At 40.5% G+C, this 16,474-nt stretch overlaps 1 protein-coding gene across 1 annotated transcript; it reads left to right on the plus strand.

Annotated features, from left to right (window-relative positions):
- The first annotated feature begins 546 nt into the window (after positions 1 to 546).
- Positions 547 to 16,471, plus strand: washc4 (WASH complex subunit 4). The gene is made up of 33 exons (XM_085461301.1): positions 547 to 709; positions 1,493 to 1,632; positions 1,734 to 1,787; positions 1,893 to 1,958; positions 2,160 to 2,205; positions 2,316 to 2,383; positions 2,468 to 2,550; positions 2,832 to 2,874; positions 2,961 to 3,064; positions 4,795 to 4,915; positions 5,008 to 5,131; positions 5,227 to 5,354; positions 5,473 to 5,633; positions 5,707 to 5,833; positions 6,768 to 6,893; positions 6,990 to 7,097; positions 8,425 to 8,571; positions 9,188 to 9,267; positions 10,642 to 10,747; positions 11,234 to 11,350; positions 11,433 to 11,601; positions 12,151 to 12,305; positions 12,391 to 12,465; positions 12,545 to 12,649; positions 12,742 to 12,876; positions 13,029 to 13,137; positions 13,224 to 13,290; positions 13,443 to 13,529; positions 14,563 to 14,710; positions 14,806 to 14,902; positions 15,012 to 15,208; positions 15,328 to 15,424; positions 15,562 to 16,471. Exons 1-33 carry the CDS (start codon positions 649 to 651, stop codon positions 15,624 to 15,626), a joined length of 3,516 nt encoding a protein of 1,171 aa, XP_085317427.1. The 5' UTR covers positions 547 to 648; the 3' UTR covers positions 15,627 to 16,471.
- Positions 16,472 to 16,474: the final 3 nt, after the last annotated feature.

Here is a 16,474-nt window from a genome sequence, read left to right on the forward strand (position 1 = left end):
TACAAATATCTAACAGTACTAATCCAAATATAAATAATTTTGTTCTTAGTTTTTACGGTTATCAATGCGGACTCTTGTATTGCTGAACCCACCAGATACACTTAAAAAAGTGTATCCGGTTTGAAGATTAACATCAAATTGGTTAAGGACAGAAAAAAGGACTCCGTTGAGAATTTTGCACTGCTTACTTTTTCCTGGTGTTTCGCCATCTCTCCAGTACCTCTGATAACAAACTCCCTTGATAATGAAACATTTCTTGTTTTAATCTAAGACACTCCAGTCTCTTTTTTTCCAAGTTAAAAAACAATGAAAATGTGCCTTACCCTTTTCTTACACCATAAGTGAACAACAGGAGGGCATCTCTTCTGGCACACTGCTGCTGAGCGTGACTCTTCCTTGTGGTTTCTGTTAATGTCTGAATGGTGTGTTCAATCTCCAGTGTGGCAATATTCTAACAACCCATCACCACACACACCTATCTGTCTGTCTATCCTGAGTGTCAACTCATCTAGTGTTCCTTCCTCAGAGACTCAGTTTCCCATGAGCATTAGCGGCCTTTCGGAGAATCATGAGATCCATCATGGGATCGTGTAGTACTACTTTTTAGCAGCGCTGTGTTTTGGGTTTTCGCTTATTCATTCTAGCACCATGGCGGTGGAAATCATCTCACCCGACTGGGAGTTTGACCGTTTTGACGATGGTTCACAAAGTAAGTGCTCAATTGAGCCCTGACATGCAAAGAAAGACTGTGGCAGGCTAAAGTTTACTACTTTAGCATCAACCGCTAGCTCAAGTTGCTAGCTCGATGCGTTGCAGCTGGGCTTCGTATTAGTGAAAGAAACTGCACACTGCTGTTTAATTCCCAAAATGTATGTTTAGTAAATGCCATCAAAATAAAAGTAAGTATTTACTACCCCCGGAATAATTAAAACTGAAGGAGTAAATTAGTGGAATTAATAGCTAGCTGTAGCTGGCGAACGTAAATCGACGCAGTTTGTCACGTACAGCTGATCGATCTGACAGCTGGTTTTGACTGTGTAGTTAACGCCGTACTCTTTCGCTTACTCACATTTAATTTACTTGTTTGTTTTTTTCTTTAATGTTATGTTTAGGGCGAGAAAACTGCCCAGTGCTTTCCTGTGTTTATCTCCTTGTGACTTTCCTTCTCAGGCTCTCAAAATATTTATTTACGACAACCTGAACGAACGACCTATATGTGCCGTTACTCAACTACATTTATTGGAAAATGTAGGCATAGTGTAGATTTACGCATTTTAGGTTAAATTTAGAATCTATTGGGCATCTGAATCATGCTTTAAGTTTTAAATGACAGTTACAAGTGTCTCTTTCTTTAATGAAAATCTAGTAGTGCAAGAGCAGCATTGTTGCTTATAAAATGTTGTAAACTTGTAAAGGAAGGGCAGAAAATCAACCCATATTTTTTTTCTGGTTAGTAAAAGTCAGTAACTTTGTCAAACCTTCCTCCCAACAGAGATACACACAGAGGTTCAACTGAAGAACTACAGGAAGTTTCTGGAGGAGTACACCTCTCAGCTGAAGGGTATTGAAGAGGCTCTGGATGAGTCCATTGGAGATGTATGGGACTTTACTCTGGACCCCATCGCCCTTAAGGTAAAACCCCCAAATATACTGGCTTGGTTGAAAAGACTGACATTGCTTTTACACAGTTATAACTTGCGTAATTTCCTTCCTTATACTTTATGCCCTTTCAGCTTCTTCCCTATGAGCAGTCATCCTTATTAGAATTAATTAAAACTGACAATAAGGTAAGTAAGGACAAACAAATTAGTCATTTTTCATTTTCATATCCACAGAGTTGTTCTTTTTTAAAAAAACAAAACAAAAACAAATGTCACTTTGGTTGTGTGCAGGTCCTGAACAAAGTTATCACAGTTTATGCTGCTCTCTGTAGTGAAGTTAAGAAGCTTAAATATGAGGTAAGTGTGGTCAAACAGCTCAGTTACTTTGTGCATGGCTTATGATTATGTCATGTTTATATCGGCATGTCTGCATACTCTTGACTAAGGTGGAAGTAAAGCTACTGTTACTTTCAGCAATTTTAGTAGCTCTTTTTTTTTTTTTTTTTTACTTTGTTTTCTTTAAGATATTAATTTAGCCTCGTTTTGTTGCTTTTCAAGGCAGAAACCAAATTCTACAATGGCCTATTGTACTATGGAGAAGGAGGTAATCTGTCAACTTTTACTGTTTCATGTTGTTTTTGTTCTAGGTTTGCCCTCTGTGATACACAGTGCTTATTAAGATTAAAAAAAGGCATGTGTGAATTTCTCTTACAGTGTCTGAAACCAGTGTTGTTGAGGGGGAGTCCCAGATTCAGATGGGCAGATTCATCTCATTCCTACAGGTGGGTAGTAACTGATTTCTGCCATAACCTTATTTACTGATGTCTGGAAGACAGAAATATTTATTTTCCTTTGTCCTTTCATAGGAGCTGTCCTGCTTTGTATCCAGATGTTATGAAGTGGTGGTCAGTATTGTGCATCAGCTGGCAGCACTCTACAACAGCAACAAGTATGAACCATGAATACATGACCATAATGTTACAGTCATTGCACTATTTTTGCAGGATTGCAGAGAGAGGTTGTGTGCACTTTATATTTAATGAAAGTCCTCAGCTACTCTGCAATGACAGTCTCATTGTATCCAACCTACCTCATATTAGATAAGTGGTTGTGAATGGCCTGACTTGGGTATTTGCTATAGCGAATGAAGCATGAGCTGGTTCCCAGGCTGTATTTTGCTCTGTCATGGTCAAACAGAATGTACTAAACTATCTTTCTTCTAAATTACAGGGGTGCAACAAAAATCATAGAATCCTCTGGTGTCCATTTCCAGGTAGGGTTCAAATTTTGTGAGACCTTTAGTATTTGCAGATGTTACTCAGTCATTTATACCATGTCTGCCCTGCTTTTCCTTTGCAGATAGTATACGAACACCTGGGAGAGTTGTTGGTGGTGCTGCTCACACTTGATGAGATTATGGAAAATCACAACACACTAAAAGACCACTGGAAGATGTATAAAAGGTAATTACCCAGTAAGCTATGATGGCATGTGACATACAGTGTAAAAGATGCAATGAAGCAGTTCCACATCTCTGGCCAGAAATCACCACATTCGGACAGGAAAGGGTATAGAATGCTATAAAAGCACATTTCTCTTGTGGTTTTTTTTGTTTGTTTTTATTTTAGTCTAAAAATAGGTAAACGAGTTAAGTTTCTGTAAAAACAAAAAACAGTTTGCATACATGATGCTGAGGAGCAGGCAGGACTCGCCAAACACAACAACCTCCATTCATGTATGTTGAGGTTTCTGTCCTTACCTTCACTCTAGAATGATCGCTGTTTTCCTCGTGTCACACAAGTGTCTCATTGCATAGTCATAGTTTATAAGCTACAGTTTAATGATCACTTGACCTGTTAAATAGTACACTGTAGACATGTGTTTTCATAAATATGAAGAGAATGTGACCTGTAATTATGAAAGTAAAGCAAAATATATCTGCCACAATACAGAACTGCATCCCAGTCTTTTGTTCACATAAGTACTGGGGTTTGATTTATCATTTGTAGGTTTTTCTTCCACACACTCACACAATCACACGTACATATATGTGCACTTACACTCAGTGGTAAATATATGCATCTGGTTTTGTTCCCTGCTTGGGTCGTGGAATCTATATATTCAGTTACAGACATGTAACAGACATGTAACTGAATATGGGGCAAATCTTATACTGGCCCCAAGATTTCTGGAGTTTGTTTTTTGCAAAGTGGCCTTCATATAGGCCAGCCCCTTAAGTGAAAACATATGTTAAAATCTACATACTTGTTGGAGTTAGCCGATGTTTTTCTTCCTTTTTCATGCGAGGAGTTCCCACGTATGTGTGGGAACACCTCGCACTAGATCTGAAAAGCATTTCTGTAGTCTTCCTCTTTTCCTCTGACCTGGTAACGCCATATTCAGCATTCTTTGTCCAGTGTAGTCATCTGCACGTCCAAACCGTCTCAGCCTTTTCACTTTGTCTTTACACTGCTCAACCTGAGCTGATATACTATACTTTTGATATACTCATTTCTAATCCTCCCCATTGTTAGTCAAATTGTTGAATGGCTGTAGCTCAGGTGGTAGAGCGGGTCACCTACTCACCGCAAGATCGGTGGTTTGATCCCAGGCTCCTCCAGTCTACATGCCAAATATCCTTGGGCAAGATACTAACCCCATGTTTGCCTACTGGTGGTGGTCAGAGGGCCCGGTGGCGGCAGTGTCTGGCAGCCTCACCTTTGTCAGTGCTGCCCCAGGGCAGCTATGGCTACAGTGTAGCTTGCCATCACCAATGGGTGAATGACTGATTGTAGTGTAAAGCGCTTTGGGGTCCTTAGGAGCGCTTTACTTAGGGACTAAGTAAATTTGTTTAAGTAAATTTTATTTCTGTCACAGAAATAAAAGGCTGCAGAGGAAGCTGGTTCTTCGAAGTGTTCTGACACCGACGGCAGAAGGGCTGTTCTGAGATCCTTCCCTTGCTAGCATGTGAAAAACTGGTTGAGCTGTTCGTCTTGCTTCGTTAACAGGAATATGTTTCTGAAACAGCAGGGCCTGTGGAAGTGCAGACCCAACACCCATCCTGGTCACTCTCACTGAAAAACCCAAGCTCTACCTCTGTCTATGCCACCATCTCCAAACCATACATTATAGAAGGTCTCACGAGCATCTTGCAATCCTTCCTGTTCACTCTTGCTGTTTATCCCTTACACAGGTTACTGAAATCTGTGCACCATAACCCTGGGAAATTTTCCATTCCTGAAGACAAGCTGAAACCTTTTGAGAAGCTCTTGCTCAAGCTGGAGGGGCAACTGCTGGATGGCATGATACTCCAGGTGACTTTCCCTTAATTTATTATTATATTGGTGTTAAGTAGAGGTTTTTGGGAAGATAATATGATGAACATTATTCGTATGATCTGCAACAGGCCTGTGTCGAACAAAGATTTGATGATCCTGGGGAGGGAGTAGCAGTTTCCAAAAACAGTGCCTTTGCTGAGGAGTTTGCCTTCAACATTCGCACCATATTTGCAAGTGTTGAATCCAAAATTGGTCAGTTGTTTCTTCTTCCACAATAGACTAGTTTCCTTTAAGTTGTTCTTCAGAGCCGGACTTATTTCTGGTTGTGTTTCTTTTCTCTTTTTCAGGTGAACCTTCAGAAATTGACCAGAGAGACAAATATGCTGGTGTCTGTGGTCTCTTTGTGCTTCACTTTCACATTTTCAGGAGTGTTGACAAAAAGCTTTACAAGGCGCTGCTCGATGTCTGTAAAAAGGTGGATTTCTGTTCTTGGACTTTTTATTACTTGTTCAGTGGGAGTCCCTGCTCATTGTTTTCTTTGATCTGGCCTGAGAACTAAAAGTCTGCTCTTGTGTGTCAACATCTTCACTTAGGTTCCAGCAGTCACTCTGGTTGCAAACATCATCTGGTTTCCCGACACTTTCCTCACCAATAAGGTCCCTGCTGCAGCTAAACTGATGGATAGGAAGAGTCTACAGGCCATCAAAGCACAGAGAGACACATACCTGCAACAAAGAGCGCAGACATTAACAAAGTGAGTAAAGCTGAATGTCAGCCACATTTATTAAATATAAAGTGAAGTATCTAAACATATTGTTTGTGTTCAGGGACATTCAGTCCTACTATCTGTTTGTTACTTCTTGGATGATGAAGATGGAGTCCATCTTGTACAAAGAACAAAAAAGTGAGAAGTTGCAAGAGGACCTTAACAGCAGGTGTAATGTGTTTGTACAGGTGAGTAGTGTGTTGGGTTTATCTAGGCACAAACCCCGCTGGAACACAAGACACTCAACTGCATGACAAGACAAGACAAGAAGGCGCTCTCCGTGTTTAGTGGCTTGCGAGGGAAGTCAGCCAAAGTTGAGGAAAAGATTCCTTCACCCGAACTCAGCCAACTTCGACTGATTCCTTCGCTACAGCTCTTTTTATTGTCAGCGAGCAATCATTCATGAATATGCAATTACAAATACATGTGACATTCTTAAGCAGGCATATCTGAAGTGTGTGTGTGTGTGTGTGTGTGTGTGTGTGTGTGTGTGTGTGTGTGTGTGTGTGTGTGTGTGTGTGTGTGTGTGTGTGTGTAACCACTATAAATTGACATATGGCCTTTCAATGAACTTAAACTGTGTGTATGAGGTATGCAGGAAAGCAGAAGTAAGCGTCTCGCTAAATGATAGGAACAGGAACTTGCAACAGGTCATGTCTCAGACGAACATTTAAAGGTGTGAAGTCTTGCACTCTTAACAAACAGAACAATCTAGTTCCTAAAGCTATAATGGAAATTATAACATCGAGGCTGCTTCCTCTCATCTCATGGTACACGAGTGCACACAGAATCTTATCAGACCTAATAAGGATATGATTTTTATCAGCATACAGATGATTATATATTTCTAAGCATAAATGATTGTGTTCCTAAGCACAAATGACAATATAAAAAATATCAATTCCAACAAATGACTTTTTATTTTGTATAATCTCTGAATGCATGAATGATTTTTTTCTTTCTTTTTTTTACATTGAGTATCTTCTCACCGCAGAAGTAACTTTATTGATTTGTCGTCTTCAGTTAGATAAATCTACTTCCTGTTTCATTTCATAAAGTTGTGTGGAGCACTACATTCATGTTTGACCCGTTATTTAGCAAAGTGTTGTGTTTCATTTATAGGGTATTCTGTATGCTTACACCGTCAGTACCATTATCAAGACGACCATGAACATGTACGTGTCGATGCAGCGGCCCATGACCAAGACATCGGTCAAAGCTCTCTGTCGACTAGTTGAGTTACTCAAGGTGTGTGTGTGTGTGTGTGTGTTTGAGTGTTGCCCCTCTGTTTAAATACCTGTTGCATTGAGAAAAATAATGAATGTCATGTGACTCTCCTCTCAGGCTGTGGAGCACACATTTCACAGACGCTCTATGGTTGTTGCTGACTCCGTTTCTCACATCACTCAGCAGCTGCAGGCGCTGGCGCTCAGTGCCATCAGCATTGCCAAGGTAAACGAAACAAGCAATAAATCCTGTCAATGTTGCCTTAAGGCAACTGTTGTTGTAATTTGGCACTATATAAATAAAATTTATGAGTTGAATTGATGATTACAGTTATGTTACCATTTCCACTACGTTTTCTGTCAAGGTTGCTCAGAGTTGAATTTCATAAACGTTTTTTTTAGAGATGAAGCTTGAGCAAAGAAGAACCCTGTCAGGGGTAGACATTTGTTCAAACACAAGTAAGAGAAATAAGACACTGCAGACCGACTCAGAGAGTATTAGAATACGTGCGCACGGGTGAATGTCTCTGGGAAGACACACACACAGAGTGCAGGCTCGGTTGCTTTATTTATAGTGAAAGTAAGTTTACATAGTACTTCCTCTTTTAACAGAAAGGGGAGAGGTCGGGCATTATCTCAGCTTATCTGACCTTGCACACATACACTGAAAATAACAATGCAGAAGTATATCATGCTTATCTGACATCACACACTGAGGTAAGGAATGCATTATGTTCTCTTTAACAATAAGCTTGGTTATGTGAAAATATATGAACACACAAAATATAAGGCACACTTGATTATATTGTATTATAGAGATTTGGTTATATTGTATAATGTAGAAAATCTCTTGACAAACCCCTTAGATTTCAGTACAGATGTGGGTTGCTGTCTTTAAAATGGTTATGATGGAACATTTCTAGTTTATTCTTTATTTGGGTTTAGGTGCTTAAAATTTCCATTGTAGAAGTTTTATGTAGCTTCATCTCTAGGTTGAATGACAGGCGTGCAAATATGACCTGATATAGCCTGCTTAACTTTGTTATCTGGTGACTGTTAGGGCATAGAAGGAGGAAACTCCCAGAAAGACCAGTGCCAGGTGCTTCCTGCAACATAGGGTGTAGGAGTTTGCTTCCTGCCCAGGTATTGCACAGCAACAGCATGGTGGGGGGGGAGACAAGAAACTGCGGAAAGAAGTTCTTACAGGGTGTGTGTGTGTGTGTGTGTGTGTGTGTGTGTGTGTGATATTATAAAAGGGTTGCTGCAACGTCTTAAGGGCAGAGCTCTCATGACTGTATAACTGTGAATGCAGAAATAAAAGGCTTCCCTACAGCTGATCGCATTGCAAACTTTATTAACAGAAAATTCCATGACATGGTAAAACTGACATTAGTGCAGATGTGCTCTTTGAATGCGTTTTCTGAATGGTGTACCATTATTGTAGGGTCTACCTTACAGTATAAAGAGCCTTGAAGCAACTGTTGTTGTGATTTTGTGCTGTATAAATAACATTGAATTGAAGCATTTAATAAAAATGTCTTCTCTCCCTCAAGAAAAGGGTGATCTCTGACAAGAAGTACAGTGAGCAGCGGTTGGATGTGCTGTCCTCTTTGGTGCTGGCAGAAAATGCTTTGAGTGGTCCCAGCACAAAGGAGCGACGCCTTGTGGTGTCTCTGGCTCTCTGCGTCGGCACTCAGCTGGTAAGTCAGGAGGAGACTTCATTTTATACACAAACCGTCAATAGAAAATTGTACTTAGTAGTCAGTATAATCTTTTAATAATATAAGTTTACATATGGTAGTGATAGGATGTGCGATCCTTAATAGTCTGCAAAAGCTTTGCATGCATTCCAGAGTGCTCTGGCATTCACACCCACATCCTAGGAGCGTGGGAAAGGTCGTACCTTGTCTTATTGTTTTACGGTAGGATTAACGTAGCTATGTCGGTTTTAGTCTAAGTGCCTTTTTTACATATAGATGAACTATTGGATTTTCCAGACCAGCAGGTTTAAGGGAAGTCGTTTATGGGGTCACACTCTGACACACGCACACACACATACATATACACCTCCACATTCCAATGTAAGGAACAAACACCCACTGATGTATAAATAAAGACCAGGGCAGTCTCTCAGTGCGAGTCTTTGAGCCTCACTCTTGTGTGTGAGCTCTGGTGGCTGCCCTTGCTAGCAAGAAAACTGTGTTTCTCCTCTCTGATTCTCAGCTGAAGATGTGTTTTAGAATACATCTCTTGACAGAAACAATTTTTCCTTCGTATTTTCTTTTCTTCTTCATTGTCATCTTAATTTTATTCCAGAAAACTTTCAAGGATGAGGAGCTTCTTCCGCTGCAGCTTGTACTGAAGAAGCTGGATCTGATTAGTGAGCTAAGTGAAAGGTGAGACCTTTTCCCTCTTTTGTCATGCGCCACAGTGCAGGACACTGTTTGGGGGATGGATGGAACCAGCCTTAAGTTGAAATGACACTATTATTTTGCTGCTATTGTTAATGGTCATCGTCATTACCATTGCATTAATAATATAATCTACAGCATTGATATTGCATTCAGATGTTTAAACAGTGTGTGTCTTTCAGAAAGACTAAGTTGCAGGCTGACAGGAAATTGCAGGTTTGCAGAGTGTGCCTTTTGCAGAAGTGAAACTAAAAGCAGAGTCTAAGTGCAGGTTATTCTGAGGATTACATGTGAGGATGAGCCTCTGTTCTGGTGAAAGGTCAGAAGTGCAACGGGTGAGATGAGAGAGCATTTAAGGACGAGACACACATACAGTTAGTGGGATCATTTATAGGTGAGAGGGTTAGTCATGTTTGTTTGCAACTGTGAAATTGTCTCTGCAAAAGAGGAACAGTTTCTTGCAGGATGTGGGTCTGGTGTTCCAGACGAGAAGTGAAAGTCAAAAGGTTGACAGGAAACATCTGAGATAGAGACAATGTTCCTTTTTAAACTGTGTTAAAAGTCACTGTGGTCTTGGAACCTATGCATATATTGTATCTGATGACGCATGAGGGGGCGTCATTAAATTCAAACCCTGATGGTATAAAATATCTGCTTATGCTTTGATTAGTCGGAGATCAGCGCTGTCTGCGAACGGAGCTGGTCCCCCCACGCGTGTATTTCATTAAAATCAATTGTTTGACCAAGCTCTTCTGGACCATGGTTGTTTGTACTCTCCTTCCTCAATTTTGAACCTTAACAACACACAATTGTAAACTCATAACAATAAAAAAAGAAGAACTAGAGCAGGTTGACAAAGTGGGGGGGAAAAAAATGACGATCAAAAAAATCAAAGCAGCCTTTTATAATTAGAAGTGGTTGGAATAAACCACTCTAGTGGTCTACTCTATTCACTACAGCATACTTCGTGCCAGTGTGTGTGTCTAGTGCTTTGCTGAAAACAGTGCAAGTGTCTACACACACCAGGACATACTTATAGAGGTCCAGTACCACGTGTCGGAAGGACAGAAGAATCCAAAATGCACCATTTAGAACTCTCATGTGTCTCATGCCACTAATCTAAAGCCAACAAACACATCCATTCAGACACTGATCCAAATGTTCAGCACAAGCACATGCTGGCAGGTGACTCACTGATTATTTGTTGAAGCTCACAGCCATCTGGCATCTTGGTGAAGTTTCCATTAGATGGTGTGGAAATATTTGGCGCAGATGGGACTGATTCAGTCTCATCTTTCACCTACCTTAAGATTATCCCTGCATGCTAAAATATTCAACAAAGTGTTCTTTGTTCCTCAGGGTCAAGCTTCAGTGTGACTGCAGTTTCCTGTACTGGCACCGAGCTGTGTTTCCCATCTATCTAGATGATGTATATGACAACGCCGTAGACGCAGCACGAATACATGTAAGCAGACAGACCTGTGATGAACATGACACAGTGAAACTCTGAAACATTGTGGTGTAACTCAAAAACAGTTGAGGAAATCTCTAGAAAATGTACAAAGACACTTTACAAGTCCTTGGCCCTCAACTACAGCAACATCTGCTTTCATTGCACCTTTATAAGGGCTGTTTATCACACAGGACTGAGTGCAGTGTTCACTGGGTCAGATTGACCCTGGCAAAACACATTATTCTTTCCCCGCTAATTTCTTAACTCACACTTGTTGAGTAGAGTACACACATACCAGCAGAAAGTAAGAGGTGTAACCATACACAAGATAGAAATGTATGAGTAATAGGTTACATATTGCTTCACATCATATTCACTACACAATACTTCGTGCTAGTGTGTGTATTTTTTGTCTTTATTTTAGTGAGGTTTTGAGTGTTATCTCATTTTTGGCTATTCTGCTGTTCTGTCCATCTGCACGGTGATTGGCGTGAGCAGTACATGTTCAGTGCACTAAGGGACAGTGTGCTGTCTATGATGCACTCCAAACACATGGAGTCATGTGACCAGCTGCTGGAGAGCTACGACAAGGAGATCATGGACGTGTTCAAGGAGGTGAGAGCGTGCTCTGAACAGGCTTCTTTCGTGGCTATTTTAAGGCTTTTATTTGTTAAGATTCTTTCTTCCTGTGTTGTAGCACCTGCTCGACAAGCTGTGTAAGGAGATTGAGAAGGACCTGCGTCTCTCTGTTCACACGCACCTGAAGCTTGATGACAGGAACCCTTTTAAAGTTGGCATGAAGGATCTGGCCCACTTCTTCTCCCTCAAGCCCATTCGATTCTTCAATCGTTTCATTCATATCAAAGGTGCAAAAGAACTTTTCATACGTCTGTGCCCTCAAACCATGTTTACTCCTGTTTTTTGCTTTTAGTTTTAGCCATGGGAAACGCTTAATGTTTTTTTGTGGGTGGGGACACTTTAAAGAATATATTTTTAGTCACCTGTATGGTTATTTGTGAAGACATCTGTTATTTTTCTAAAGTCATTTGAATTTTTAAAAAGTGTCCTATCATTTTTATTCTTTTCATTATTTTTTTAATGTAAGGTGTGCGTTTGATTTGCACTCTCAAATTTTTAATAGTACAGTGACTTCTTATGCACCAACAACATGAACTAAACTCTTGTCTTGTGCCATTCTGTGCTGTGGCACACACACGTTTTTTGCATTGCAGAAAAGCACAATACAAACATCCCTTTTTGCTCTCTGAAGGTTGCTGCTATTGCTTTCTGGTGACTTAGTCCCAAGTTATAGTAAATATAAAAAGGTCCTCCATAAGTGATTTGTTCTTTGCATGAATGTTTCTTTAACAGTAAACCGTTTACTGCAATACTGTAAGGTTTTTAATGTGCTACAGCCTATGTGACGCACTACCTGGATAAAACGTTCTACAACCTGACGACTGTCGCTCTGCATGACTGGGCCACCTACAGTGAGATGAGAAACCTTGCTACACAGCGCTATGGACTCACAATGACAGAGGCTCATCTGCCCAGCCAGACGCTAGAGCAGGTCTGTTTCGTTACACCTCCTCCCTCATGAGCAGAGGTGGAGATTTACATAGACAAATTAACTAAATCCTCCTTGTTCTCACCAGGGTTTGGATGTTTTGGAGATCATGAGGAACATTCATGTTTTTGTCTCACGATACCTTTATAACCTCAACAACCAGGTCAGAGTCCATACGGATTTTTCTCCCATTGAATCGCAAAGTGTTGCTGCCTCTGCAGTTATAATTGTTTTTGTGACAGATCTTCATTGAGAAGGCAAGCAACAACAAGCACTTGAACACCATCAACATCCGTCACATCGCCAACTCCATCCGAACACACGGTACAGGAATCATGAACACCACTGTGAGTTTCCAGCAGAAAACAACAGCATGTGTTTTGACATTCTCATATGTGGATGTAAGGCCTGTTTTATATTTCCTCTATTCTTCCGTCAGGTGAATTTCACCTACCAGTTTCTGCAAAAGAAGTTTTACATCTTCAGTCAGTTTATGTACGACGAACACATCAAGTCCAGACTCATCAAAGACATACGTTTCTTCAGAGAAACAAAGGACCAGTCTGATCAGAAGGTGCAGTCTTCTCTGTCTTTCCATTTTCAGTCATTTTAAGTGAACAGAAGTTTGGCAGAGGGGGAAGACCCTGGAGCCAGGGAGTAAAAGTAGAGCTGTCATTGCTCGGGCTAAGCTGTCACAGTACCATATGTCTTGTCTTGTTGTTACAGTATCCGTTTGAGCGAGCAGAGAAGTTTAACCGTGGCATCAGGAAACTGGGCATCACTCCTGATGGACAGAGCTACCTGGACCAGTTTAGACAGCTGATCAGCCAGATCGGTGAGGATGCTTTTATTGGTTTCTGGTATTAAACATTAAACTGCAGTTGCATGCAAAGACAACACAATTTCACACTGTTCTTTCAGGTAACGCCATGGGCTATGTACGTATGATCCGTTCTGGAGGCCTTCATTGTTGCAGCAGCGCAATCAGGTATAATAAAAGGAATTTGAGTGAAAGTTTATATGGCTTCAGTTAGAAGGAATTACTGATATATTGTGTAAACGTGAGGTTAAATGTGATTTTACATCAGAAACATTTTTATCTTGCTATTGGAAACATTTTCTTTTTCATTATTGCTTCAGATTTGTCCCAGATCTGGAGGATATAGTCAACTTTGAGGAGCTGGTGAAAGAAGAGGGACTGTCAGAGGAGACCCAAAAGGCTGCTGGGTGAGTTATCTGTAAAAAGTCAGTCAGTCGCTTCTTGTGTGTCACTGTTTGCTGAGCAGGCCCTTTATTTTGGAAGGACGGTGCATCAATGAATTTTAAGTCATATGTCAGCTTCAGAGTGTAATCTAACAATCCTGCACCTAGCAGTTAGTGTTGTGTGCATTGCTGTTATTGTACCAGCAGGGGGCACCAAAGATAGGAAAAAGATAACTGAAGTGCTTCCCACATTGTTTTCAGTTTATCATTTAAATTCTAAAAGAAAAGGGAAAGGTTTGATGTTGATAAATTACAACTCTAAATTATAGCAAAAGAGTATGATTGTTGGAGTGATATTTTATGATTGTCAATTGTACTTAGAAACATATAATCGATTGCATAGTGATACAATGTCTGATCCTTAGTAGTCTGCAAAGAGTCTGTGTGCGTTCCAGAGTGCTCTGGTGTACCACACACATCCTAAGGTCATGAGAGAGGTCGTACCTTCTCTTTCTGAGACATAGTATGGGAGGACACCTACTCTGTATCTGTTTGAGTACAAGGGCCCTTTGTTTAGGTGGACCGCTGGACTCCTGGCGCCAGCTTTGGGGAGTCGTTCTTGGGGTCATATTTTAACCCCCCCCCCCCCCCACACACACACACACACACACAGACTGGTACTCTTTGTTCACATGCATGCCTGTTTAAGATGTCATATGTTAATGAAACCATGCAATGATGATTTGTAATGATGGAAAAAATGTAAAGGAAATAAATCACATCACATCCCGGCCAAACACCGGAGTGATCTCTGCCGATGGCCACCGCCGTATTGCAATGTTACATAAAAGTTATATGTAACATTGTTATATATAATCACAATTGAATTGAAATGAACACATACTGTATTTTTCCCATATAGTTTCATATATTATCTACTGTGGGGGTAATAAATTCAAGTTTCACCCTGCACTTTTCCAAAATATGTATTCCTTCAATGTAATTCCTTCTTTGCTGTCATTTATTTGCTTTCTATTATGATTATTATGCTTCACAGCATCCTGGACTCTGTTTTGGGAGATCTGACCAGCAACTCTGCCGAGGGGACGGAGTACTTCAAGATGCTGGTGGCCGTGTTTGCGCCTGAGTTTCGCAGTGCAAAGAACATGCACCTGAGGAACTTCTACATGATTGTACCACCGCTGGTCAGTGCTGATGCTGTTTTGCTACATGTCATGTTCTCTTCACTTGAAATCAGTTTGTACTTACTTACATTTATTGCAACAAATCTCACTCCTAGACGGTGAATTTTGTGGAGCACTCCATCAGCTGCAAAGAGAAACTCAACAAGAAAAACAAATCTGGAGCTGCTTTTACAGACGACGGCTTTGCAATGGGTGAGCAGACAAACCTGATAATACACACGGACATCCTTAATCCTTTCTTCTGTACTGGCCTTGGACGTACTCTCCTCTTTTTCTGTCCCCTCTCTGCCTCCTCTCTCAGGTGTGGCGTACATTCTGAAGCTACTGGACCAGTATCTAGAGTTTGACTCTTTGCACTGGTTCCAGTCTGTCAGAGACAAGTACAAGAAAGAGATGAATGCAGTGGTGAAAGAGCAGAGCGTTCAGTCTGCCAACCAGGATGAAAAGTTGCTGCAAACCATGAATCTCACCCAGAAGAGGCTGGACGTGTACCTCCAGGTACATTTTGTTTTTTTTTTTATGTCAGACTGAATTTCAAGAAGTTTAACTGCTGGTTGGCGTGGTTGTGAGCCTGGCACTGAGATGTGTTTCTGAACTGTTTTCCCTTTTCATTTCAGGAGTTTGAGCTTCTCTACTTCTCTTTAAGCAGCGCCCGGATCTTCTTCAGAGCTGACAAGACAGCAGCTGAGGAAACTCAGGAGAAGAAAGATAAAGGTTAGCAGTTTGTGGGGTTCTTAATAAAGTCCTTTAATTATGCAAAACCACTGGCACACTCCCACCGTCATGTATGCTTTTTGTAGATAATTTTTCAAGAGATGGAAAGATTAAAGTTGTCATTTTATTTCCAACAGAAAATGCTGCCAAAGCAGGAAGTTCTGCAGATAGTTCCACCCCCGCTGACCCTGCCTCGAAGTGAGCCTCGCTGTCAGATCACTGTCACGTACTGAAGAGGAGAGCTCAGCAGCAGGCTGCGTTCGTGTGTCCATTTCAGGGATTTAAAATAACTGGAAGATGTTGAAAACGGTAGAAAGACAATGACTTTAAAACGCTTTGTGTTCTGTCACAGCACGGTCGTCTTCATTAGACAAAGAATGTGTACTTAAAGTGCTAATCAGGATATCACCCCTGCATCTAATAACTCGCTTTGTATTAGTAGCATTTACAAATGCAGCAGCGTTTTAAAAAGATGAGCCGGCTTAACAAATCTAATGTAAAAGTGTATCTTTTGATATTTTTACTCAGTCTGGATGAACGTATTTTTACTACTGCACCGTCAGTCATGAACTAGTTTGGATCTTTGTTTCAATTAACTGGTGTGCTGCCTATTTGTTGGTGTCCACTGTACTTATTGTGATTCTTTATGGCCTTCAATGGAAACTTTGAAATGAAGTCTCTTGTGAATGTTTTCAATGTATAATTTCACATTTGTGTGCCATAACGGTGTACCATTTCTTGGTCCACTTTATACATTGTATGAATTAGGGCGTGTATGTGCCTTTCTAAACTGTGGATACTTGTTTTGATAACATAATTTGGAAATAATTCATCCGATGCAAAAGATACAGCGCTAAAATTAAATTATTTTATACTGCTGCTCTGAAGGTGTATCATTACATTTGTTTTCCAGTTTTGTATCTTAAGCATGTGGTACATGTGTAATTACATTCCATGTATTAACTAAAGGAATAAAAAATAAACTTTGCATTTTCAGCAGAATTTAATGGCTCATTTCAGAGTCTGTATTAAAAGGTGTGAAAAGTCGAG

This window comes from Copadichromis virginalis, linkage group LG7 (assembly GCF_057382275.1).
Source record: "Copadichromis virginalis isolate Kocher_CV1m ecotype Utaka linkage group LG7, C_Virginalis_male_GT1.1, whole genome shotgun sequence".
NCBI classification, from domain to species: domain Eukaryota; kingdom Metazoa; phylum Chordata; class Actinopteri; order Cichliformes; family Cichlidae; genus Copadichromis; species Copadichromis virginalis.

What these genes read in the sequence shown, in the direction of transcription:
- washc4 (XM_085461301.1), top strand. Translation starts at nt 649, where the DNA reads ATGGCGGTGGAAATCATCTCACCCGACTGGGAGTTTGACCGTTTTGAC. An exon ending in CCTCTGGTGTCCATTTCCAG is followed by an intron (nt 2,875 to 2,960) that starts GTAGGGTTCAAA and finishes TTTCCTTTGCAG; the next exon opens with ATAGTATACGAACACCTGGG. An exon ending in TGTTGCAGCAGCGCAATCAG is followed by an intron (nt 13,291 to 13,442) that starts GTATAATAAAAG and finishes TTATTGCTTCAG; the next exon opens with ATTTGTCCCAGATCTGGAGG.